Source organism: Nyctereutes procyonoides, unplaced genomic scaffold (genome assembly GCF_905146905.1).
Source record: "Nyctereutes procyonoides isolate TBG_1078 unplaced genomic scaffold, NYPRO_anot_genome, whole genome shotgun sequence".
Classification (NCBI taxonomy): Eukaryota; Metazoa; Chordata; class Mammalia; order Carnivora; family Canidae; genus Nyctereutes; species Nyctereutes procyonoides.
The window spans coordinates 5,562,361-5,588,548 of NW_026575025.1; the positions used below are offsets into that span (position 1 = coordinate 5,562,361).

General features: G+C 61.4%; 1 protein-coding gene across 2 annotated transcripts in view; it reads right to left on the reverse strand.

Moving 5' to 3' along the window:
* Positions 1-1,476: 1,476 nt before the first annotated feature.
* The window catches only part of IGF2 (insulin like growth factor 2), a 28,870-nt gene continuing 4,158 nt past the window's right edge, over positions 1,477-26,188 (reverse strand). The window contains exons 2-7 of one of the 2 annotated variants that reach the window (XM_055315199.1): positions 20,916-21,144; positions 19,291-19,545; positions 7,241-7,403; positions 5,242-5,393; positions 4,829-5,064; positions 1,477-2,924 (exon numbers count right to left, since the gene is read on the reverse strand). In XM_055315199.1, coding sequence (XP_055171174.1) covers positions 2,906-2,924; positions 4,829-5,064; positions 5,242-5,393; positions 7,241-7,403 — 570 coding nt within the window. In that variant the 5' untranslated portion in view covers positions 19,291-19,545; positions 20,916-21,144 and the 3' untranslated portion in view covers positions 1,477-2,905. Of the gene's footprint in view, positions 5,065-5,241; positions 5,394-7,240; positions 7,404-19,290; positions 19,546-20,915; positions 21,145-26,188 lie in introns of both variants that reach the window. The other variant, XM_055315200.1, reaches the window with a different exon arrangement.

A 26,188-nucleotide genomic window follows, 5' to 3' on the forward strand; every position in this document is an offset into this window, starting at 1 on the left:
GAAAGCCAGGGCAGGCAGGGGTGTGGGTGGGCTGGGCTGCAGTGAGGGAGGGCCCTGGGTGAGGTGGGTGGGCAGCTGGGGAGGGCATGGCTTGTCCAGAGCTGGGAGGAAGGGGGACCCTGAGCCCAGCACCCCGAGAGCCCCAGGAAGGGAGCCAGGCAGGCCTCAGTAGGTCTTTGGGGGTTGGTCGTGCATGGGACTTGGACCTGGTCTCCAGGGAAGGCAGAAATGGGCTGCGCGGTTCATCTTGAGCTGTCTTAGGACTGCAAGGGCCTGGGCCCTCTGCCCCATCTGGTGCCCCCAGCCCCACTTCCATCAACCTCAGGCTGCAGCAAGATAGGCACAGTGTCCCAATCCAACTGGCTCTTTCCCTCATCCTTGGAGGCTGGTCCTGCTTCCTCCAGGCTGCCCCCTGGGGTCCCTCTGCTTGGAATTCTCAGTGCAGTGAGTAGGGGCAGTGTGGCCACCCATCTGGACACCCCTGGAGACCTTGGAGGACTGGCTTTGAGCTTGCCACAAGCGCCATGCTGGGAAATACTAGAAAATACTAGAAACAGAAAGGAAGGGGCTCAGGAGGGGAGGCCTCCCCTAACCCAGACAGAGCCTGGGCCTGCCTGCTGAAAACCGCCCGGTCCCACTGCCCCTCTACCCACCATGTGCACCTGCCAAGCCAGGGCTTGGGGCGGGGCAGGGAGGCAGCAGGCTCAGGTTCTGTCTGGCCACCTTGTTTGCCTTTTTATTTATTTAAATTCAATTTGCCAACATACAGTATAACCCCCAGTGCTCATCACATCATGTGCCCTCCTTTGTGCCCATCACTCAGTGACCCCCATCCCCGCCCCCTCCCCCGCAGCAACCTTTTGTTTGTTCCCCAGAGTTAGGAGTCTCTCATGGTTTGTTCTCCTCTCTGATTCTTCCCCACTCAGCCTCGCCACCTTCTCCCACCAGCCCGGGGAACCTAAAGCCCAGAGCCAGAGCCGTCAGGGAAGGGCGTGTGGGGCTGGGGGGGGGGGGGGTTCCTCTGCTGCTGTAGCCTCCATCTTGGAGGGAGACTGAGTGTGTCCGTGTGTGCAGTTGGACAGGCAGGTGATAGGAATCCCTGTGTCCAGCAACAACTACAGTTTCCATAACCTTTCAGACCTGGTGGGCCCCCAGCACCGACCCCCAGGCTGGGACTGGCAGTGGAGACACTTCACTTCTCACTGCGGGCTCTTGGAAACCACCCCACCCCGGGGGCCTCTCCTGCCTCAGGGTACCCCAACTTTGAGGATTTGGCGCCTGAGAATGTCCTAGAGCAGGGCCCCTGGCCCATGCAGATGGCCATGGTCACTGCTAAGAGCGTGCAGGCTTTTGGGCTGTTCTTACTTGCCCTGTGCGCTGTGAATGCAGCAGAGGGGTGCCTGCACCCCCAGGGACCTCTCTCCCACCCTCCTCAATCCTGAACGCAAGTGAAAAAGCAGAGGACTCAGAACAAGATACATTTGAATGCTTTATTGGGATTGCGAGCGATAAATGTTAAAGACAAAACCCAAGCAATGAATTTTGCCAGAAATATCAGCATGTTAAAAGGGTCAAGTGGAGGCCCACACCAGCCACTGCCAGACAGACGGGCCGCGACAGTGGGCAAGGTGACATTCGGTGCTTGGCGCGTGGGGGGGTCTTCAGGTGATGGTGGGGGGGACCCAAGAGGGAGTCCCGCTGAAGACAGTTGAGGAGGGAGAAAAGATGGACAGCCACAGTCGGGGCTCAGGAGGTCAGATGGGGGCCCGGGTCAGGATGGCGGAGGACCCTGGGAGAGCTGCTTGCTGGGGGACACAGAGGAGCGTCAGCAGACGGCCTTGGAGCATCCACCCCACAAGAGGCAGAATGTAACACTGGGTGGGGTGGGCATCCGGCAGGATGGGCAGGCAATTTGGGGTGCCTCCAAGTCTTTTTGGATCTCAGGCCAATCTGTCTGGGTCCCAATTATGACAATTTGGCTCTTTTCAGCTCTGTCCAATAGTCCGAATGGCCCACTCCCCGGATGCCTGCCGAGGGACCCTCTGTGCCACTGGTGGGCTGACACGCACCGCCCCCTGGGCCGTGCCAGCCCCGTCACTGGGGCCCAGAAGCCTCGGGCCTCTAGAATGCTAGTCAGGCTGCCGTGCAGGGGGGCTGCACTGAGGGCAGAAGTGGGGGTGAGGTAAACCTCCCAGCCGCCCGGATCCCTGCCATAGCCCTAGGCTCCGAGATGGTGGCTGGTTCGGTATCACCAGACCCGTGGGCCTCGGGGCCCAAGCGACCCCAGTCAGTGGACCATTCTCGCAGCTCTCCTGCTCTGCAGGGCCTGCATCCTCCTGACCTCCCCTACTCCCCGACCTCACCCTGCCTGGGCCCCAGGATGCCCCGTGGAGCTCTGAGCCTCCTGGGGACAAGACAGGGTGCTGAGGAAACGGGCAAGGTGTCACCGAGGGGTGGGGGGAGGGCTCCCCAAGTGCACGGAAGGCGACCACCTGCTCCAGCCCGATGGAGCCCCTCTACTTACACACCTGCAACCCCTTCCCCCCCAGCCAGCCTGGGCCAGCTGGGGGCCCCTTCCTGGTGGCCTCCGAGCACCTTCCGGACACCGAGGAGACGCCTCCCCGCCCCCTCCTCCGCTCCCCAGGACCTCCGGGGACCAGCCACTGTCCCCACAGGCCAGGCCGGGCAGTGGCCCACTCCCATCCCTCAGGCTTCTCCGTGGGGTGTAGTGGCCAGCGCCCCACGGAGGCCCCACTCTCCACTCAACCCAAGCAAAAGGGACAGATTAAAACAAAAACCAAAATGGGACGATAAATGGCGGAGAGCAGGACGTGCGGCTTTACCGCGGTGGTGGTGGTGGTGGTGGTGGTGGTGGTGGTGGTGGTGGTGGTGGCTTCGTACGTCATTACTTTGTCACTGCTCCCCTGTTACGTGGGACGGGAGTAACGTGAGCGCATAAAAAGCTAAGGAGGGATCAAAAAAAAAAAAAAAAAAGAAAAAAGCCCCAGGAGAAACCAATTAAAGGGGGGAAATAGATCAATTGGCGTAAATTTGGGTTCCTGATTGGATTGTAATTCTGCACTTGTTGCTCCTGACTTGTCAACTCCAAACCTCACGGGACCACTTCCTACTCTAGAGCATCCCCCCACCCCAGCCCCCACTGCCCCCCACCCGCCCCTCCAACCGCCAGACTTCCCACACTCCCCACCATCCTTGCCTGCCTCCAGGGGACCTCCCATTTCTGAGAGGCCCGAGGGGGCTGGCAAAGATGGTCCCTAGGTGTGCTGGGGGTCCCAGATCTTTCTCACAAGAGCACACCTAGGGGGTCAGGCTACCGGGTAGGGCACGTCTTGCTCGGCTACAGCCACCTCCAGTCTGGCCAAATCAGTTCCTCAGTCTGCATGATGGCAGGGGGCACAGGTGCCGGTGGGGCCTGGGGGCATCAGGCTCACACCACGGGGGCCGTGGGTAAAGCCACCTCCCTCACCTCAGAAAGATGGATTGCTCTTCTCCCACCCGAGGAGCGCATCCCAGGGGCCAGGAAGGGAGCTCAGGACATGAAAACCACACCAATGAACAGCTCAGAGAGCGGTCTGACCTGCACTGTGCTGGGTTCACCCATCCGTGTGCATGTGTGCGTGTGTGGGCATGAGGGTGTGCAGGTGAGGGTGTGTGTGTGTGCATGTGTGTGAGAGCATGTGTGAGCATATGTGGGCAAGAGCGTGTGTACATGTGTGTGAGCATATGTGTGAGGCAGTGTGTGCATATATGTGTGAGCATGTGTGAGCATGTGTGTGAGAGTATATGCATGTGTGTGAGCATGTGTGTGAGTGCATGCATGTAGGGAGTGTCTGCAGGAATGTCTGTGGGTGTGTGTGATTTTTAGGGTGGGAATTATGATGTAAGATTTTGCGACGTGTGGGTTTTGGGAGGATGGATTTTAGGGTGTTTGGGGGTTTGTGCCAATTAAAGTTTATTCTCACAAATTTCGGTGTTCATGTTCTGTTCTCCCCTCCTTTCGCCTCCCTGGGAGCCCCCATCTAGCTCCATGGTGACTTTCAAGGATAGGAAACAGAGTGAGGAACGAGTCTGGGGGTTTGCTGTTGTGAGAAGGCCAATTCTCCCCAGATGTGGCCAGAATTTTGCCTGAGGAGGCGAGCCGGCTCCAGATGGTGACGTGCCTACCTGCAGATGGGGTCCCTTCCTTTCTCCTGGAGGTCAGGCACTCGAGCCCACGGCCAATCTGACTCGAGGTCCCTGGAGAAGAGAAGGAAGGGGGGGCCTAATTCTTTCATGATGCCAATTGTTTTTAAGCCAATTTGGTTTTGGTATTTTTTTTTTTAGCCAATTGATAATTTTAGGGTTTTTTTTTTTAAACTAATTAATTTTGCTGGTGTTCCTAAAAAGCCAATTTGTTTTAAGGGGACTGATGTGTGTGTGTGTGTGTGTGAGAGAGAGAGAGAGAGAGAAAGAGGAGAAAGAGAGAGAGAGAGAGAGAGAGAGAGAGATTTTCAGAAATTCGTAGTTTTTTCTGTTGTGCAATTTGGGATAATTTGGGGGGGTAATTTTGTGGGGTTATGAAAGCCAATTGAGTTTGTACATTTTTGGAGGTGTTACTAGGATCTCCTCAGCCTGATGGAGAGGGCCAAGGAGAGAAGAGCCTGACATGGGGAGGTTGGGGCATGGGGGCTGGGGGTGGGGGAGCCCGCAGAGGGAACGCGACCTCGAGAGATGTTAGAGGCGGGACCCGATGGAATGGCCCCTGGTCAAGAGGAGGGCACGAGGTGGACGGTGCCGTCTTGCAGAATTACGCGACATTTTGGCTCACTTCTGATTGCCGGATGCCTCTGGAGAGGCGCCCCCGTGGGTGGCGGGGTCGTGGGTGGGCAGGGCGATCAGCGGACGGTGACGCTTGGCCTCTCTGAACGCCTCGAGCTCCTTGGCGAGCATGCGACCCCGCCGGGCGCGCAGGAGGGCAGGCAGACCTCTGCGCAGGCGTTGGGCGGACTGCTTCCAGGTGTCGTATTGGAAGAACTTGCCCACGGGGTATCTGGGGAAGTTGTCCTGAGGGGGAAGGGCCAGTCAGGGGGTGCCTGGCTCGTGGGGGGCCATCCGATGGGTGACCAGCCACGACCACAGCATGGGGACCCCAGCCACACTGCAGGCCCTGGGCGCCGGCCGCACCCTAGTCCCCCAGCTCAGAGGTGACACCTCCCACCCCGACACCAGGTCCCCTCTCACCGGAAGCACGGTCGGAGGGGTCGACACGTCCCTCTCGGACTTGGCGGGGGTGGCACAGTAGGTCTCCAGAAGGGCCAGGTCGCAGCTACGGAAACAGCACTCTTCCACGATGCCACGGCTGCTGCGGCGGGTCACGCGGCTCGCCGGCCTGCCTGGAAGTCCCACAGGGGGAAGAAGAGCCGCACTTGAGCACCGGCCCCCACGGTCCCCCCACAAGCGGGCTTTTGGCCGGTGGCCACCCAAGGCAAGCGGGGCGGGGGGGCAGGACAGGGGGACAGCCAGCCTCGTGGAGGAAGGGTGTAAGAGTGGGCAGGTGGGGTGCCCAGGAAGGACAGGAGGGGAAGTGGGGGGTGCATGTGCCAGGACCAGCCCCTGGCCTCCTGGTGCCTCCCTGCTCGCATGGAGAGTGGACACAGCCCCCACCTTGGTCCCGCTGCCCAGGGAAGTGGGGAAAATGTGCTGGCATGAGGCTGGCTCAGGAGGCCGCCCACCAGGGATCCAGCCCCCACAGTGCGGGGCACAGGGTCCCATCTTGAAGGCCAGGTTGGGACGCAAGTGCCGCCGTCCCTGAGCAGAGCAGGAGCCCGGGCGGTTCCCAGCCCTCGAGACGCCACGCTGAGGCAGGCTTGGGAGAGGAAGAGGAAGACGGGAGGGGAGGAGTGAGGACCTGCATGAAACCACGTCCTCCTTTCCTCCCGTCCTCCCCGTCCCTCCGCTGCTCAGGCTCCAAGGTCAGCTGCGAGGAAAGGTCTCGGCCCTCACCTTGGGGGGCCAAGGGCAGGCACCCCTGGGGAGGAGGTCCCACGGGGGCAGGGGGCTCAGCCGGGCCCTCCTGGCAAGGGACCCACTCCCTGGGCACCAGACCCTACCATGCCACTTCCTGCCCCCAAACGAGGCAGGTGCTCACGCGAGAGAGGGCACAGGTGAGACCAGGGTGGCCAGGGCTTCAGAAGCAAGGAGAAGCAGGAGCGCTTTTCAGAGAGAAGCTGTGAGATACTGAGGCTGGTGTCTGTGGGTAAGTAGAGGCTGCAGAGGGGCTTGCCACATGTGGAGTGCCAGGGCCAGGCCTGACCACGAGGGCGTCCCCCACCCCCACCCAGCTCCGGCATCAGGGCTAAACCCAGGAGGCATACTTGCCCTCTCCACCTGCAAGGTCCACCTGGGCCTGCTCCTCTGCCCCATCCTTAGGTAAGGAAACGGAGGCCCAGCTTTCTGGGAGGTGAGGTCAAGGGCCCACACCCCCGAGGAAGGGATCACCTCCACCTGGGGGTCCCACACGGGGATGGGGCAAGGAGAAGCAGAGGTCTCAGGGATGGAAATAGAGAAGCATGAGGAGCAGCCAGAGAGCTCTTGAGCCAGCAGGTGGGCACCCCACATGGTGGCCCGCCCCCAGTGCTGTCCTATAGCAGGGATGCCTCTCACCCCCACTGTGCCCAGGTGGAGCTGCGACAGATGCTTTGGTTTTTACTGGTCTCTGACCTATTTTATTTAATTTTAATTCAGGTAATCCCACTGTCGAAAGGTCGGGCACCGTGCAAATGTGGGGGAAACTTCAGTGCTCACAGCTCTGTCTGCAAGCAGGTCCAGAAGAAGTAGTGAGGGAAAGCAACCCCCTCCCTCTCCCCTCCCAGTCCAGCGCCCCCACCCCCACCTGCCAAGGGCTGGCCTCCACTCAGATATCCCCCCTTCCTGGGAGGAGAGTGTTCTACTTCAAGTCGTATTGTGGACAAATCAGGGAGTGTGAGCCCACCCAGGCACACGGCAGGCGCCCCCTAAACGTGGACTCAGTTGTGCTCATGAAGGCTCAGAGCAAGAGAGCCTAGGCGGTCACCTTGCAGGAGTTTCCCTCTGCCTGGCCCCCCACACCAGGCATCCTAGAGGGCATCCACAGGCATCTGGGTGATGGTTCGGCGGGGGGGGGGGGGGTGCCCTCCAGCATTTATTGAGTGCCTGCTGTGTGCGCCCTGCCCCTGGCCTCACCGCATGCTGAGCTACTCACTGAAGTAGAAGCCGCGGTCCCCACAGACAAACTGGAGGGTGTCCACCAGCTCCCCGCCGCACAGAGTCTCACTGGGGCGGTAAGCAGCAAAGCAGCACGAGGCCAAGGCCAAGAAGGTCAGCAGCACCAGCATCGACTTCCCCATCGGGACCCCCATCGGCATCTGCGGGGTAGAGGGAAGAGGCCATGAGCTCACCCGCCTGCCTCGCTGGGGCTTGGCCCCACCACCTACCCCCAACCCCAAACACCAGCCCAGCTGTCCCCTCTTTCCAAGTTCCATTATAGCTTGAGAGCACGGTGTCCTCCTAAACACGATCCTTTTAATTGCAGAAATAACACGCACTTTCACTGCCCAGGCGGGGTGCCTGAAGCACATCTCTGATTGGCACCTGGTGCTGGTCAACAATCTCATGTGGGGATGATCATCCCCCATCATCACCCCAGCAGGAGCTCAGCCACCCCCAGCTGCCGGACACTGAACCTGGCCTCTGGCCTATGAAGTCATGGGGGCGGGGCTGCACGGGGCAGTGGCCACTCCTCGGACCTCCCAGCATCAGCCAAGATGGCAGACAGCCCCACCCCACCACAGAGCATGTGCATCCCAGAGGACCAGCTACCCCCCCCCCCAGCAGCAGGAGGTCCTGCAGGGCCAGTCCCACCCCTCCCCCGTCCCAGTCTGTGGCTGAGCAAAGCCCAGGTCAAGGATCCAGGGGCTAGTGCGCAGTGCCAACCACACTCCCAGAGGACCTGCTCTCCTGAATCGCTCAGTCCCCCACTCCAGTCTGCCCTGGGCACCCTAAAACACAAAGGCCAAAAGCCTTCTTTGCAGGCCTGGCATCACACCACTCAGGGCTAGACACACGTCAAAGTCTCTCTGGGATCACCAGATCTTCTCCCCACTGGGGTACCAAACCCCACAGGTCAGGCCACCTGGAGGCTGGACACCAGGTCCTCAGGGCCCAGTCTAGAAGGACACACCCCCTGCATAGGCTGTGCGGCTGCAGACCCCAGGCAAGGGTTAACCAGATCTCTTAAGGGTTGGGGGGGCTTGGGAGGGGCTGCTTGAGCAGGGGCTGCCCCTGCTCCCTCCAGAAAGTGGAAGCCCCTCCCCACACTTCCAGGCAGGCAGCCCCAGTCTGCCCTCCGCAGGCCCAAGTACAAACCCTTACAGGGGTGACAGTCACCACCGAGTGCCTTGGAGCCCACTGGCACCCTGATGCTACCCACGCTAGGGGCTGGGCAGCCCGCCCAGAGGTGCCCCTCCCAGGCTCCACACCCAGTGGGCATGTGGGGGGGGGCACCAACCAGCAAGCCCCTTCCCAGCCTGGAGCCAGGCTGCAGCAGGCTAGGCCCAGGAAATTTCTGATGCCATAAATCCTGTAGGAGAGGAGGGGGAATAAGAAAGGAGCGTGATCTCCCTGAAACCCGCAAAAGAGCAGTGGGCAGCTCCACAGAAGGATCTAAGGTGCCACCCTGCTCACCTCCTCCTGCCCTAGGCCGCGCCCCAGCCAGGCTCCCAGGCTGCCCCCGCTCCTGCCCCCTTCCAAATTCTAAGAACAATTTGGCCAGCAAGCGACTGGGCGCCGGCCGAGCGGCAGCTGCGTCCTCCTGCAAGCCCGGCCACTCTAGTGCGGGGTCTGGTCCAGAGCACAAGTGGAGAGCAGAGGCCCGAGAGGCACGGAGAGGTGTGGGCCAGGTGAGCAAGCCCGGCAGGAGGGAGGGTAGGGGTGAGGAGGGCAGAGGCAGAGAGGAGGGGCCGAGGGGCCGAGGCCCCAGGCCATCAGCAGGAGGGCAGGCCGGAGCGAGAGGGCAGCGGGGGGTCCTCGCTCAACAGCCCTGGTTACCTGCAGCTGGACAGGAGGCTCGCTGGGGTTGGTGGAGGAGGAGGAAGAGGAGGAGGAGGAGGAGGAGACTGGAAGGCTGCCTCACAGGAGAAGCTAATGTCCAGTTTGCAGGCTGGTCAGTGCTTCAGCTTTTATGTGTGAGCGGGCTCCTCCCAGTCCGGGCTCCACCCTACCCCCCACCCCTCTCCCGCTGACCACTCCCCCCGCCCCCTTTGCTCCCGCCCCCTCGGTCCTCGCAGCCAGTCCCTTCTCTCCTGCACCCCCAACAGCTAGCCCTGGTCCATCCCTTAGCGCGGTACCACGGGGTGGGGGTGGGGGGCTCCTGCTGCACCCCCAGCCCAAGCAGGCACCAGGAGATGTGGCGGGGGGCTGCTCTACACCTCCTTGTATGGAAGGTTCCATCTGCCCACTGGGCAGGGGCAGTTACCCTCTGTGGGCTGAACACCCCTGCCCCCGTGCGCCTCCCAGCAGCCCCTCTCCCCAGATTCCTGGGTGGAAATGTTGGGGACAGGGAAGGAGGGGAAGCCGTGGGGGGGTCCTCTGCAAATGTGGCGCCTGGTCTGAGCCTCTTGCCAAATCGCCCCCTCTTCCATCCTGGCCCCGCCTACCCCGTCTTCCTCCTTCAGTCTTGCTGGCACCGAGTCAACATACCAGGGTGGGTTTCTGAGCCTTGCGCCCCTCCTCGTTACCCCGCACCCCGAGGACCAACAGGGCCCTCCCACACGCCGCGCGGGTCGCGGACTCTCTGCAACAGCCCCCTGCACCCACCAACCGACCAGGAAGTCGGCTTTGCGGACAGCGCACACCTCCCCGGGCACGTCCCGGGGCCCCTGCCCAGCGCGCGCACCACCACCACCCCCCCGCCCCGCTCCGGCGGCGCAGGGGGAGACCGGCGCGCGGCCCCTCCGGGCAGGCCCCCGCCCTCCCGGGCCCGCAGGCCCCCTCCCCTCCCCGCACGCACGCCGCTTACCTGGAAGCCGGCGCAGCTGCCGCCCACCTCCCTGCTGCGTATCGCAAACCGAACAGCGGGCGTTGGCCCTCCTGCCGGACACTCCTCTGCCAGCGCCGCTCTGGCCGAGTCGCGGGGGCCGAATGTGCGACGGGGCAGAACGGGGGGATGGCTTTTTTTTTGGGGGGGGACTCTTCTGATAGTTCAGGGAGGGCGGGCTGTCTGCGGGCCGGGGCGGGCCAGATGTTGTACTTTTAGGGGGGGAAAGGGTATCGGGAAATGAGGTCAGCTGTTGTATCAAGGACAGAGGGGGGCAGAGATAGTGAGAGACCCAGAGAGAACGTGAGCGGGGGGGGGGCCAAAGAGAGGGCGAGAGGGAGAGAGGACAGCGAGAGGCGGGCAGGCTCGCAGCGGGGGAGAACAGCGCGGAGAGAAACAGAAAGCGTATAATTAATCCACTTCGGGACGGCGGGGCGAGAGGGCGGGCGTGGAGGGGGAGGGAGTCGGAGGCGAGGCGCTGGGGGGGGCGGGAGGGAGCGCAGGGCAGGCTGCGGGCGAGCGGAGCGCGGGCGCCGGGGCCAGAGGCCAGAGAGGGGCCGGGGGCGCACAGAGAAGCAAGGGCAGGGCGCCACGTCGAGGGCCGGGGAAGGTGTGGAGGGGGGCGGAGCGGAGGGGCGCCCGAGCCGCGGACGCCCGGCTCGGAGCGGGCCGACGGAGCCCTCTGCCGTCGCGAGCCCGGGCCCGGGAAGGGGGTGGCGATGGCGGAGGCGGCGCCGAGCCGCTCGGGACGCGGCGAGGAAGGGAGCGGCGGGCCGCGCGCCGGGGAGGGCTGGGGGCAGCGCGGGGGATGACAACGCCGGCGGCCTGCGAGCCGGACTGCCTGCGGGGGGGACCGCCTCCTCGGGCGAAGCGGGGAGAGGGCGTTGAGGTAGATGGAGGAGGAGGCGGCGGGGGTCCGCAGGCCCGGCGGAGCGCGGCCCCGCCGACGGCGCCCGAGGCGGGAGTCAGCAGCGTGGCGGCGGGCGGCGAGGACGCGGGGCCGCCGGCCGGGTGGAGGCGCTGGCGGGCCGAGCGCGGGCGGGCGTGGGCCAGGAGGCGGGGGCGGCCGGAAGGGGGGGGCCGGGGGCCGGCCTGGCCTCACGCAGCTCCGCCGGAGAGCAGGCGATCTGCGGGCGCCAACGCCCGGCTCTTATAGCCGCGCCACCCCGCGGCCCGGCGCCCGCTCGGGCCCCGCTGGCCCCGCGCCCGCGCCAATGGGCGCCCTCCGGGCGCTGGCCCCGCCCTCGGACCGCCCCCGCGGCTCGAGCGGGGGGGGGGCGAGGGCTGGGGGGCCCCGGGTCCGGGGGCGACGGTGGGGGGGGCCGTGGGGTGCTTGCGGCGCGGTGGGGTTGGGGGCGGGGAGCGGCAGAAGGCGATAGAAATCCCGAGTCCCCTTTCCAAAGTGTATAGGGGGAGCCCCCCCTTTCGGGTTCCGGGGAACCAGGGGTTCTCTAGGCTCGCGCACGCGGGGGGCGCGAAGCGGGAAAAGCAGGCGGCATTCCCCGCGCGAGCCGCAGCGCCCGACGGACAGCGAGGGTGCAGGTGGTCCGGTGCTGGGCCAGGGTCCCCGAGTCTCGCAAGGGGCGGGGGGGGGGCTGCAGGGCAGGGCGCAATCCCCGGGGGCACGGGCGGGCGCGCAGCCGCCACCTGCCCGAGCAGCGCGGCGGCCGGAGCCTGAGCGCCCCCCGGTGCCGCGGGAGCTGGGGTGGAGCCGCGGCGGCCGCCAGGTGCGGTCCGCAGCAGAGGCCGGGCGGGGACCGGGCGGGACGGAGCAGCAGGGCGGGAACCCGCGCCCCGATCCTACCTGCAACACCGAGCTCACCGGCCTTCGTCTAATCAGCTCGCCTTGGGGGCCCACCCAAAATATCCGGATAATGACTCCCCCGTCCTCAGGGCGCTGGACTTGCGTAGAGTCGGGTTGAGCCCGGGGGGCCACCACGATAATTTGGGGGTCTGGGGAAACCATCTCCTGGAGAGTGTGGACGACGTCAGAAGTGGTGATTTTCACCAAGTCAAAACCACGCACGAGCCCGGGCGCCCCAGCCGCCCCCCCGGCGCCCCGGCCACCCGTGCCTCTCCGAGGGGAAGGGGCCGCGGCGGAAGCCCGCGCCGGCTCGCCCCCTCGCTCCGCCATCAATCACCTCTCCCGCGCTGGGCGCGCGCCTCCCCGAGTCCCCTGTCCGGCGGACGGGAAGGCTCCGCCGCGCGCACTGGGTGCGCCTCTCGTCCACGTCCCTGCGACCCGGCGCCCGGCCCTCCCGCCTGGGGCCCTCCCTCCTGGGGCTCTCCCGCCTCGGGGCCTCCGAGCTTCCCCACCGCTGCGGTCTCTGCAGACAGCAAACGGAAGCGGGGCGGGTTTGGGGCGCGCGTCCCCAGGAGCGCGGGCCGCCAAGCGCCAGCCGTCCGCAGGTCCCGCGCCCCGTTCCGGGGTCCCCCGCGCGACGACGGCGGCGGGCGGGCGGGGAAGCGGGCGGCGGCGGCGGCGGGGAGCTCACCGGGAGGCTGGAGGCTGCAGGCTGCAGGCTGGAGACGGCGTCCGCGGGCGCACGAGCAGCCGAGGCGGCGAGCGAGCGCTGTGCGGCGGCGGTGGACGCTGCTGGAGGTGAGCGAGACCCCAGGGGCCGTCCCCAGTGTCCGGGGGCAACGCCCAGTCCGTTGGAAGACCCGGGGACAATGCCCAAATTTGGGGGAAACTGGGGGCAATGCCCAGTCGTCCTCCTGGACGCGGGAGAAGCACTGCCCACGTCCTGGCGGACAGGCTGCCGGGCCAAGCGTGTCGGGGGAGCGCGGAGAGAAATGTCCCAAATCCGAGGAGCCCCGGGGCCTTCGCGGGAGACGAAGGGTGGCCGAAGAGCAGTGCCCGCCGCGCGCGGGGCAGGGAACAATGCGAACGGCCCGGGAACGCGAGGCAGAGCTCTGTGTGCTCTGCTCTGCGGATGAAAGTACTAGTGCCCGACCTCGGAGACCCTGGGCAGGCCCCGTCCGTGTGGGGGCCTGTAATCAGTGACTCAATTTGAGACTGCAAATACAGGGTCCGAGTTTGGGGGATCAGTGGACCTTGCTCAGTGCCACGGGGGCGGGGGCGGGGGGGTGGGGGGAGAGATGAGAGATCCGAGTCTAAAATATGGGGACACCCAGTATGTTGGTCAGCAAGCTTAAGGGGGCCCCAGGCCGATTTGTGGGAGGTAGGTTTTGGGGTGACTGGGGAAATTTTCAGAGTGAAACCTGGGGGGACCTCAGAGGCACATTATCTGAAATTGGGGAAAGTGAAACACTGAGCACACTTTGGGGATCCAGGGGAAATATCAGCGTGCTGGAGGGACTTAGAGATTCACTTCCACAATTTAGAAATGGAACTTAGTGGCCTGGAAGCGGGTGCTGCCAAGGAAATAACCTCCATAATTGTCCTGGCTCTGGAGACAATCTTCAATATCCTTTAGAGACTCAGGAAACACTGTGACTAAACCTGTGACTGTGATCCGTACATCGGGGAAATGCAGAAAATCCATGTCCGCTTACATTTTAATTTTTAACTGGCTGCAATTAGTTTATTTTTGGCGAGCAGGAAAAAAATTATCCTGTTTTCTTGTCACTGTCTGCATTTGGGGAACCCAAGTAAAACATGTCCCAAGTTTTGGGGATCCATGGGGCTTCTCCAGTGGAGGCAGATATCTAAATGTCAGGGACCCTGGGTAGTAGCCAGGAAGCTTGTAGGACACAGGCCCAGAAGACCTGAGGTTTCTAGGGTATTTTTTGATCCCTGGACATTTTCATTTAGGAGTGGGGCATGCAAAGTTGCCTAAATTTAGGGGGACTTGGGGAGCAAGGGTCTTGAAATCAGAAGACCCAAAATTCAATGTTTAGGGGTGGTGGAAAGCTCAGTTGTTTTGTGGAGGAAAAAAAAAGTCCCAATTTAATTTGAAGGACAGGGAGACATGCCTCAATTTGAAGACCCCCAGGAAATCCATTTTTGAATCTAGGGATCCAGGGAAGTTGTTGAGAGTCCTCAGAAAAATATCTAAGTTTTAGGGTAAAAGTATTAAGAGTTCGTAGGTTGCGAGGCCCGGAAAATCAGTGTCCAAAACTGGTGACCTACAGAGAGCTTGCCATGTGCGAAAGACACAGGAAAAGTTACTTACATTTTAGGTGACTTTGTGGGTGTGCAAGATGCTCTGGAGTCCAAGAAATCAGTGCCTTTCTGTGACCCGAGTGTAGTAATGACTGTTTTCGGGCCTGGAGGGCAATACGTGATATTTGAGAGAGCTGAGCGTGTTCAAATATAAGGGATCAAGGAAAGGGTACAGTGTCATCCTGGGGTTTGAGATCACTGTGTGCATTTCAGAAAATCCTGATCTTTGTCAATAAACCAGTGGGACACAGGGAGTGTTTTAACGCTCAAAGTGTTATTATGGTGGAGAGAAAATGTTCCGAATATTTGGTTACTGGGGACACTCAACAGAGCCCAGGACAGCAAGACTTTTGGTTTGTGTAGGGGTTTGTTTCCTGTGTGCTGTGGCCCAGGGGAACCTGCATAACCCACGGTCACAATTAAAGCACATCTCGAGTCATTGCTCCGTGTGCTTTCTGGGGCCTGGGTGACAGTGTCTGATCTGTAAGGGACCTGATTAGTAACCAAGAAGCTTGGAGAACCCTGAAAACCAGTGCAGTGCATCTGAATTTTCATGGCCCACACATACAAAAATATTGCTCAATGAAGTCTGGGGATCAGAAATCATCCTCTCAACTTTGTGGAAGTCAGAAAACCAGAGTGCAGACTATTTATGATTCAGAAAAGGGCTCGGTAGGCTCTGGGTGCAATGCCTCAGTTTTCGTGAAGGAATTAGGGAGCCTCGTTCACACTTTGAGGGTTCTGGGCAAAGTGCTCAGTGTGTTGGGGGGACATGGGAGTCTTCATGTAAGATTTAGGGAACCCAGGCTGGTGCCAATACATTTGTGGGATGCGGAGGACAGCGTCCTAAAGTGTGGTGAACCAGGAGAACAGGGCTTCAGTGTGGGGGAGCCGGGACAGACACAAGCAGGCTAGCTTCAGAGACCTTGCAGTTAGTGCCCAAAATTATGGAGGCACAGGGAGAAAGCTCCACTTGCTTTGGAGACGCTGCCTAAGTGCCAGCAACACCCTGTCCACCTTCTGGGGAGCCAGGCAAATTGGTCAGCAACATGACCCGGGGTTAACGCTGAGATTTTAGGGGAGATGGGATGGCGGTGCATCAACTGCAGCAGGGCATACAGAACTGCTAAAATGTCCAATCCGTTGGGGGACCCAGGCCACTAGGTGACTGGGGAAGCCCGCGGGGCTTGCGTGTCTCCAGGTGCCCGGACATGGACATGCGAGAAAATTCTCGTGGCCTAGGGAAATGAATGTAGAAGACCTGGGAGTAAGCCTTCCGTTTGGAGTATCATAGGGGGAAAAAAATAATAACGATGCCCGCGCTTGGTAGGAGCAGGGAGGTCGCGCGGGGGGCTGCGACCCTGGAGGTGCAGCAGCGGGGCTCCCGGGGCCGGGCAGGCGCCGCGCCGCCGCCGCCGCCGCCACCGCTCCCCCGCGTCTGGGGGCTTGCGCGCGGAGCAGGGGCGCCCTCCCCGGGGGACGCGGGCAGGTAGCGCCGGCTCCTGGGGCGCGCGCCCCGGAAGGAGAAGCGCAGCTCTTTCCCGGGCCTTCTGGTCGCCGGGAGCGCGCCTGTGGCAGCTGCCAGGCTGAGCGGCCGCGGGGCGGAGGGGAGGCACCCGGGACCCGAGAGGGAGCGACTTGGGCGCGGCGCCCCGGCGCTCCCGGGGCTCCCCGCTCCCCGCTGGGCCGCCTCCGACGCCGGCCCCGCGCTCCCCGCCGCCGCCGCGCCCCACGCGCTCCCGCGCTGCGAGCCTAGGCGAAGCCGCATCCCGGCGGCCGCCGCGGGCAGGCTCGTCCCCGGCTCGGCTTGGGGGCCCGGGAGCACCCCACACAGCCACCCCCGCGCGCCCGGGCACCCCGCGAACGCGCTTCGGGCTTCAACCAGCCCGCACGCGGGGCCAAAACCAGTTTTGCCTGGAAACCCGAAGAAGGAAGGGGGTGCCGGGGAAGAAGAAGGGAGACCTGGGGGGGGGGGGACACTGCATGGTGGCTGGGGCACCAGGGGTCTCCTTTCGTTTTCTCCAAGCATTTTCTTGCAAAGCCTCACTATCTCGGCTGGGAAAGGCCAGTTGCTTAAAAGCCAGTGTTGCAGCTGATGCAGCCGCAAGGCACTGCTGGCGAGAACAGGGTCACCCCTTGGACCTGAGCGACCCTGGGGGTGGGGGGCATCTGAAGGGTGCAGAGCTGCCAGGAGGAAGGCACTTCTGGGGCACAGTGGGCCAGCGGGATCCCGGGGCCACTGCAGTGGGCACCGCTCATCCCCATGGTCACCCCTCAGAGGGACCCCAGCTAGAAAGGGCGGCTCGAAGCCTGACATTCTGGGAAGGCAGGGGTTAATGCCATTGGACAGGTGTGGGGACCCAGTCTAGGCTGAGGCAGCCCTTCACATGGTTTGGCAAGACAGGGAGACCCCCCCTCCCCACACCACCACCATGAAAAACAGCCCATTTTCCACCCAGGCCAGGCACGTGGGGAATGTTCCCCCTTCAAATTCCAGTCCGCATCAATCACCCCGTGTCCCATTCCAAGAACATCTGGCCTGTCTCCCCCCCACCCATCACCGCCCCCTCCCCTCTCCACCAGCCGTGTAGACTCCTGTGTCCCCAGCTTTCAGGCCTGTGCGGGTAAGCCTGGGGACGGAGGGAGGGCGAGAGGGGAGCTTCCAGCAGAGAAACCCTGGGAGCCTTCAAGGTGCTCTCTGCTTCATGGAGACCAGTGAATTTTGGGGCAGGGAGTTGGGTCCCTGGGAGCCCAGAGCACATTTCCAGTCGTCCCCTGGAAGGGCCTCTGCTTATGGACAAATACAGGGCTCCCTGGGGTTCTGCGCTGGGCTCCCCACCTTTCCGCCAGGCCTGCTTTCCAGACTGGGAGTGGGAGGGATGCTGAGGTGAGACCCCCTTTGCAAAGGGTGGGCTTTCCCCCAGTTAGGGGTGCATGCGGGGAGGGGGGCAAGCACAGCAGCAGTGGGGGGTCCCTGTCCTGCTCTCTGCTCACACAGGCGCCCGCCCTGGAGAAGCCTCTGCCTGGTGCTTGGAGACATGCCCTTGCAGCCTCTGCCTGGACCTTGGAGGTAGGACAACTGAGGCCACTTTGGGGTGCCAGGCTGAGCCACTGGGGCAAGGAGGGGGGGTTGCACATGTTCTCCCTTCCCCCTCCTCCTCCCTCCCCCCTCCAAGAGCTGCCCGCTGAACCGTAGCCTTATTTAGTCAAAAAGTATGGCTAAGGGGGCAGGCTTGGCAGGGGCAGATCCGGGTCACCCTGGGGCTCAGAAGAGGTACTGACTGCCCCCAGTCATCACCAGTGTCAGGCTGTCCCCGACTTCCGGCCCTCCACTGTAGGACAGGGGCTAGCTGCAGCAGCCTGAGCGGTGGTGGGGCTGGGGTCTCTCCTGCACAGAGCTTGGCTGGCAGAACTTCAGCCCCAGCGCCACCCTCCCCCCTGCCCTGCTCCAGCCCCGGCAGCAGCAAGAGCCTCCCCTGCAGACCGCAAACCCCTGCTCCACGGAGAAGAAGAATCGTCCCCCCACCAAAATTCGGACTCACCCTAAGAGCTTGGCCCCTACGCCCTAGGCCTGCGGCTGCACTCTCGCCCACCTCCCGGCTCCCCTGCTCCCCTGCTCCCCTGCTCCCAGCAGGCGGCCTTTCTCCTTCAAGGGTTTCCTCCCACAGCTCTGGCTCTGAGCTGGCCGCTCCCTGCTCCCTGGGACCAAGCCCAGCGTTTTGCAAACTCTGCTCCATTCTCCGAGGGTCCCCTGAGCGCCCCTCCCTCACCCACCGCAGAGCACCCGCCACTGATGCGCACGCAGATCATGGACTGGGCTCCAGGAGGGGCTCCCAGCTCCGTGTCAGCCCCAGCTGGAAGCAAGGGACAGAGACTTGGACAGAACCACCAGGACCCGACGGCACCAGCCACCCAAGGCACCAGGCGCCACAAGCCAATGATCCATGAAACAAAAGCTGAAAGTAGGTAGGGGTCGGGTGGGGGGCCCAAAGGGAGGGGGTGAGCAGGCGCATTGGGGAGGGACCCAGGCATGGCCACTATTGTGCTATTTTATGTCTTGTCCAAAATAAAGACACTTTAAAAGTGTCATGGCCTCTCTCTCAGATGGGCCAACGGGGCTGGAAGGGGGTCATCTGCTGGGTCCCTCCCTGCCAACTCTGGAGGGGGACCTCAGTCACTTTAAGGTCCAGTGCAGGGACACATACCCACCCTGCCCCCACTTCCAAAGCTTCCGGAGACCCTGGAGCTAAGCACCCCTCTAGGGCAGCTCTGCCTGAGCCCCTGTCCCAGTACCTTGTCAGTGAACTAGCGTGGCAGTCACCTCCAAGCCTGCTTCAGAAGTGTCCCAGGCGCTCTGGCCCCGGGCCTTTCTAGTCTCCCCCCCCAACCCCCACTCACACACACAGGAAGCCCCTCCGGCTGAACACAATGGAATCCTGACACCGGTGCTTGTATGGCCCCGTGCAGCGCTCAGAGTGCCTGTGTGGGCCCTGGGTCACTACCTCCCTTTCCTCTCATAATGGAACAGCCAGGAGGTCTGAGACTGCCACCTACTTTGACAAATGGGGACACAGAGAGGTCAAGCCACTGGTGCAAGGTCCCACAGCCCGGCAGCCAAGAGCAGGGAGGACCTGGGTCTCACATACCCCAGGCTGAGGCCCACTTGCCTGGGGTCTCCAGCTTCTGTCCCTTTGATGAGTTTCCCCTCTCCCCTATCCCCCTGCTGCTTTCCTTCTCCTTCCTCCAATTCTCTCCCCACCTGGTCCATGTCCCCTGCCTCCTCCCATGCACAGCTCCCTCCCTTCCCTTGCCTTCTTTTGCCAGGAGCTCCCTGGCCAAGGACCCCTGGAGGAGCCCAGAGTGCAAGGAGCCTGCTGTGCTCACACCAGGGACAGGCACCTGGAGCAGACCCCCTGAATCACAGATGACCCGCCGAATGACACTGAACACACCCCAGCTTCCCCAGGCCTGGTGGGTGAGGGGGTGCCCCTTGGACAGAAGGAAAGGAGGCCCTGGCACCCAGCCTGACACTTGGAGAGCTCAGCCAGCTGACACCTCTGCCTGGCCCTGGGGATCTGAAGACACTCACCGCTCTGGCGCTGGAGCTGGCTTCAGGTCTCAGTGCTGAGCGCTGGGGGACCACCTGGGCCACAGACCGCAGCAGCTCACCTCAGGGCTGGGTTCTCGAGCGGCTCTGGCTGGCTGTGGCTCAGGCTGCAGCTCCGGCCGGGGCTGCGGCTCCAGCTGGGGGGCAGCCTGGGCAGGGGCCTCTGCTGGATGAGATGCCAGGCCTTGGGGCTTGGGATCTACCTCCCCCCCTGGGAGTTCGGCAGTGACTCTTCCCCTGGGGAAAACACAAAGGTATTCCTGAGATGAGCACTTTTAAAACAAATCCCCCCAAGCCAGAGCCCTTCCAGTCCCCTGGCTGTTCAATGGGAAGGCCTGCAGGTCACCTTGCCAGGGTTTGGGGTGGCAGCTCCTCTTGCTGTCCCTCTGGCTGCCTACCTCCCCCTTTTTCAAGGTACAAGGGAAAGGGGAAGTGGCCCACAGTTCACCTAGGTCTGGGCTTCCCAGCAGCCAAGCCTGAAATGGTGCCTACCCATGAAGAGGCAGGAGCCCCTTCTGGGGGGTGGGCTGTCCCTTCCTGGCTGGTGTGGATGTGTGCCTGGGCATAGGGTGGGGGTTGCCCACACAAGGCCTGCCTTGGGGATCCCAGCATGCTGTGTGACCCCCCCCACTCTCCAACATTCCCACCTTTGCTGGAAGCAAGGAGGGGGGCAGGCACAAAGCAAAGGACACATGGTTCTGTATGCAGAAGTCAGCTGGATGATTGGAGGTGGTGCGGTGGGACACTGGGCTTCCCTGGGAGATGCAACCCATCCCCACCAGCTGTATGGAGAAGTCTGGGACCCTGGATGAAGGGGAGAGAAGCTTCACATGCAGAGTTATGCATGCTCCCTGGGGAAACTGCCCTTGCCCCAATGTCCATTCTGTGGGAATGAGAAGCACCAGAAGAATCTGGGGATGGGGCATGCTGGCAGGGGGACAGGAGCTCTAGTCTTCCCATCCTGCTGAGGGGTACCAAGGCACTTGGCCATCCTTTGTCCTCCTCCTCACTTTCCTTTCCAGTTATTTAGTGGGATTCTTTGGTTATGGTTGGGAGGGGTAGGGAGCAGGGAGAGGGGGAAGCTTTACTTTTAAAATGGTATAAAAAAAAACTGTTCCAAAACCTCGGGCCCCTGGCCCCTCTGCATGGTCTCCTGTTTCTCTTTGGTTGGGATTGGTGGTAGTGGTTGGGGGGGGGGGGCTTGCAGCAAGAGCAAACTTCTCACACAGAAAAACCCTGCCTTTTACATTTGCAAGAACAGCTGTTCACTCCCTGGAGAAGAACAGCCCTACCCTCCACCCCTGCCCCTCCCACTCTGCCTGGCAGATTAGTGAAGGAAAACCTATTTTCCTTGCAAAAGCCTCTGTGGCTCTGCATAGCCCTATAGAAGAGCCCCTCCCCACTTGTCTTTCCTATCCCCTCCAAAGTTGAGGCTACACTTAGGCAGCTTGCCCTAGGCCCTCCTTCCCACAGCACAGATTCTGTCCCCCCTTTCAGAAATGGGGATCTTGTTAGCTACCCCAAGCCCCCAGCCCACCCATGCCTCAACACAGCATGCAGTGCTTCTCACACAGAGGCTGCAGCAAGAGGGAGGGAAGCCCAGTCACCTGTACTCTAGTCGCTGCGTAGTCCCCGAAGTGCCCGGGCGGTGGATAAAGAGGACCGGGGAGTCACTGGTGCCCAAGGCTCTCTGCCGAAACTGCCCGGACGATGATCCGCTGGTCGGGCCAATATTAGCAGTCGTCGCCAAAGCAGGGGGTGCTCTGGCTGGGGTGCCCAGACCCTCCAGCCGGGTTGACGTGGAGGAGGAGGAGGAGGAGGGGGACGAGGCTGAGGCTGGAGAGACGACGAAGGGCACTTTTAGAGTGTGCATTATAATAGCCCCCTAGAAGCGGGAGAGGCTCTCCACCAGAGCACAGCACCTGCTCCAATGCCAACTGAAATTAGTCTTGCCCCTCACCTCCTCGTCCCCTCCACGCCTTTCCTCGAGCCCCTCCAAATTGGGTAGCGTTGCGCCAACTCAGTGGTGCTGGGGCCACTGGGCAGCTGGCTGTGGCACCTTCTCATGCCAGGGCACAGTGCACAAGGGGGTGGAGACTTGGCCCGCCCCCTGACCCCGCGGAGAGGCGTGTGTGGGTGGGGGCATAGACCGGAAGCACTTCTCCAAGAGGTGGGACTATGGGGAGGGGTGGGGAGTGGGTGGGGCCTCCTTAGATTGACACTTGGCAGTCACTTGACACCCTGGAATGCCCGTGGGCGTGGCACGGGTAAAATGGCAACGGGCCATAAGCAGAAAAAAAGCAGGGTTCGAGAATGGTCAGAAAAAACTCTTTTTAGGTGCTCCCAAGGCAGCTGCACTGCAGCGCTGTCACATTCTCCAGTCCTTAGGGGGTAGAGGCCTCATCTGGGAGTTTCCTTCTCTCACTGGTCACTTCTGATAGGACCCCTGCACCATAGGTGTGGTGGCAGGTGGCAACCCTGAGTACCAGTCTACTCTTAGGTACTGAGGGTGGGATGTTGGGCTCATAGCCTTTGAGTGTGGCTGAAACTCCAATCGATGCACAGTCTCACAGCCATCAACAGCTGGGGAAGGGCCCAGGCAGACATGCTGCCCAATGGAGCTAAATCTCACAGGGAATTTAAACCTATGCCCCAAGGCTTGCAGGGAGAGCAGGAAGCAGAGCAAAGATTCACTGAGGGGCAAAGACATGTGTATGTCCCAGGAGGCCACCAGTCCCATCCATCCCAGCTCCCTGCACCCCAGCTGGGTACAGTTAACTGGCACATGCTGGGGTTTCACTCTTACACAAACCCTCAATCAAACTCCCTTCCTTAGCTGGAGGGATGGTGCATCCAGTGGGTACAACAGGATTTTTGGTGGAGAATAGGGACTTGAGGGGGGACTCCAATCTTGCAAGTGTGTCTCAAAGGCTATAGATGCTCCAGAGCCACACCACCCTACAGGAAGAGGGCTGGTGGGACTTCCTGCTGGGCTCTTGGATAAGGAGGGATGCAGAGATGCTAAAGGGCCCTGAGGCAGGTCTGGGGCACATAGAGGGGAGTCAGTGTGAGTCAGCCCACAGTTCCTGGGGTAGAGTAGGCACTTGCTCATGTTGGCTGTGACCCTGAGCTCATGTGGGCTCTATGCCCTGAAGGCTTTGCATCCCGTGCTGTCCCCTGCAAGAAACTCAGATGTTGCAAGGAGCTACTGCCTGGTTCTTATGGGAAGACTTAGCTGGGACCTGCCAAGCCACAGGTGTGGCTGGGGTGTGCAAGAGCTGACTCCAAGGCAGACATGAGGGTTCTACAGGAGGCCCTCCAAACTGAGAAGGTGGGCAGCCAAGGGGCTGAAAAGGAAGTAGCTTTTCAAACCCTCAGATGACTTCCTGGAAACATGGAAGCTCCCATCCCTAAAACAGTGTCTTGAATCTGAGTTCTGCCCTAATCTGGATTCTTATCTCAGGCCTGGCCCAAAAGGGAATATACAGGGCGATTTTAACCCACCAGAATCTTGGAACACAGAGTGCTTAAGCAAGGGGAGGGGGGCGGAGGATGGGTTAGGGTGGGGAGGGCCCAGGAGGACTAGCTAAGCCAGGTCACCACTGAGGCAGTGCTAGAGGCATTGGGTCAGAGAGATGGGTGAGGGCTGGGACCCATGGCCCTGTATTCCATTTCTTTTCCATGGTGGAGGGAGAGCACATGGCCAAAAGGGGATACAGATAGTGGGAACACAAAAGAGACAAGTTTGGAGTGCCGGATGGGACTAAATCTCACTGGGAACTTAAACTTGTCCTCCAAGCTTGCAGGGACACCTCATAACAAAAACTTCATTGCCCTACCTTTAGGCCTGGGAGAGAATCATCCCGCCCTGGAGTTCTGGCCAGGAACTCATTTATTCAGGAGACTCCTGGGGCACCCCCAGAAATCCTAAGTGCGGAGTTTCCTCCACTTGGCGGCTTGAGCGGCCTCATGCTGACACCTGGTGGCCACTTCTAGAATTACAGCGAAAGAGCCCACCGGGCTTAGAACAGCCTGGGGAGAAGGCTGGGGGTGGGCCAAAGGACATTTCTCTCCCAGACAGCCCCCGAAAGCGTCAGAGTACTTACAGGTGGGCTCTGCACCTTCATGTGCTCAGAACGGAGGCTCCTATACGCCTCCATCCTGGCATGACAGAACAGGTGGTGGAGGGAGGCCTAAGGGAATGCCCCCCTTGGGAGACTCCCCAACACCAGCGGATGTGGCACAGATGCCCAAAACCACAGGTGCAAGCTGGGACACCTTCCAGAAGCATTGCTGTGTTCTGAAAATTAGAGGTGTCTATATTATATTTGTATTAGGATAATATCAGATGGATTACTGAGAGGCTCTGGGAGGGATGTTGGGACCCCCACCCCAGGCAGGGACCTGGGGAGGGGCTGGGGCAACCTGAGTTTTGCCCTCCAAGCCCGACGGGGAGCAGGGTTTTCCAAATCTGGCCCAAGCCCGACACCTTGTGGCTATTTGTTAGAAGTGCAGCTACAGCCTCAGAAAGCCTAGTTTCCCTTAAATAGGTAATAGTGTCACCTGGACGAAGACAGGGTCACTTTAACAAACCTGGGAATTGAGAGAACCCCATCCTGAATGCGCTAGGTTTTGTGCCAGGAGACTCCCTGCATCTGCACAGCAGGCAGTCTGACTGGCCCTGGGTTGGGGAGGAGACTGCAGAGGCCAGCTCACGGACTTGAGGGCTCCTCAGGCCTCCATCACCAGGGCTCTGGGGCCGCTCAGCCTGATGGGGGGCAAGGGGACGGATGGACAAGAGGAGGCCTGGAGGCTGGCTCGGTTCACATTCTGACTTTGCCCATGGAGGTGGGCAAGCTGGGCCATGCCCTCAGCTTCCACCTCCTCCTGACCTCGTAAGTCCCATGTATTGGGGCATCAAGCCTGGAATCAGTGTCTGGCGCAGAATAAGGCTAATAAATTCTCACTATTTTACTGCCCCAATGCGAATGTGTACCTGTCCCTCACTCCCCTCACCGCTGGCACTAGAACATCCTTCCCTGGTGCCATACAGAGATGCACCCCAGGTGGCTGGTAGGGCGGCTGCAGGCCCTGGCTGGTCCTGGGATGCCTGCCTGCAGGGGCCTGTCTAGCTCCTTCTCCTTTCCTGGTCTCCTCTCTGTGGGGGCTGCCTCAGGACTCCAGGCTCTGAGGCTCCCCCCTTGGGGAACTGGTCCTCCTGGAAGGGGCCTCACATACCCACAGGCCACACCGTGGGGACTGCATCAGCTTCCTCTCGCCCCTGATCCTGGGAGGACAGTTGGACCCTGTGCTGTCCCTGTGCCATCAGATCCCAGAGAGGGGAGCAGCTTGCTGGACACTGGAAGCAAGTAGTGGACTCGGAACAGATCACTGAGCCTGAAGCCCAGCTTTGGACTTCCTCAACCCCTCACTCACCAGCCTGGCCCTCAGTACAGTGTTTCATGGGGTGACAGTGACATGGATGAAGTTTGTCCTGCTGGGCAGGCCCTGGGAAGGGATCCTTACACACATAGTGCCCCATGCTGGGCCCTCTCAGCAGCCACCGCAGGGACAGCCTTCTCTGGTTTCCCTCTGAGAGACAGGGAAACTGAGCCCCAAAGGTGTTCAGCAACTTTCCCAAGGCCACCCAGCCATGAGCAGCAGAGCAAGGCCTTGCACCCTGGTCCACCTGGCCTACCAGCAATCCCCGTTCAGCGTGGCACTGGCCTGGGTGGACACTCCAGCTGTCCCCAACACGCTGAGGCTTGAGGACACGGGAGGTGCTCACAGGACTTGCCCCATCGTGTCCCCCAGACTCAGCCTGCCTTTCTTTTTGGCCAGGACCAGCTCATGCCCAGCCATGAGGAGGTTCCTGGGGGGCATCTGGGTGAATGCAGCTGCCACTGTGGCTCCAGGGAAGGTGGCTTAGGCTGTACCTGACCCACAGCAACAGCCTGACATGGACCTGTCCTCAAGGTTGAGATGCCTGTGTAGGGGCCCAAGACACTTCCTCCAGGCAGCCTCTCAGCCTGACCTCTGTTCTGAGCTCTGTGTGTGGCTAGCACCAAAGTGTTTCTCAGGCAACTCTTCCTTCCTCCAGAGCTGGGCCTCTCTGCCACTTCCTTTCGCCACAACTGGGCCAGGGTCCAGAAAGCACCCCCGTGGGCCACCAGAGACCAACCCATCCTCTAGGCCTGGGGAGGGCCTTTCCACCCTTCCTCTACCCCTGCTCCTTAAAGATCTCCTTGACAGGTTGAGCATGTCAGACCTCACCAGGGTACCTGGAGGGTTGGGGAGGACCAAGTTGGGCCAGGGAGGGCCAGGAAGTGCCAGGAAGGGTCAGAGAGAATTATAGAGGATCAGGTAAGGGCCGGGGAGGGTCAATGGGGTGTCAAGGAGTGTTAAGGAAGGCCAGGAGGTGACAGAGAGGGTCAGGGAGAACCAGGGAAGGTTACAGGGTATGAGATAGGGGTATGGAGGGTTGAGGAGAACCAAGAAGGGCCAGGGAGGGCCAGGAAGGGTCTGAGAGGGTCAGAGAGAGTCAGGGAGAGTTATGGAGGATCAGAGAGGGCCAGGGAGAGCCGGGGAGGATCATGGGGTGTCAAGGAGTGTTAGGGAAAGCCAGAGGGTGACAGAGAGGGTTGGGGAGGACCAGGGAGGGTCAGGGAGTGTTACAGGGGATGAGAGAGGGGCATGGAGGGTCGAAGGGGACCAAGAAGGGCCATTGAGGGCCAGAAAGGGTCAGGGAGGGTCAGGGAGAGTCGGGGAGGGTCAGGGGTGTCAAGGAGTGTTAGGGAAGATCAGAGGGTGACAGAGATGGTCGGGGAGAGCCAGGGAGGGTCAGGGAGGGTTACAGGGGATGAGAGAGGGGTATGGAGGG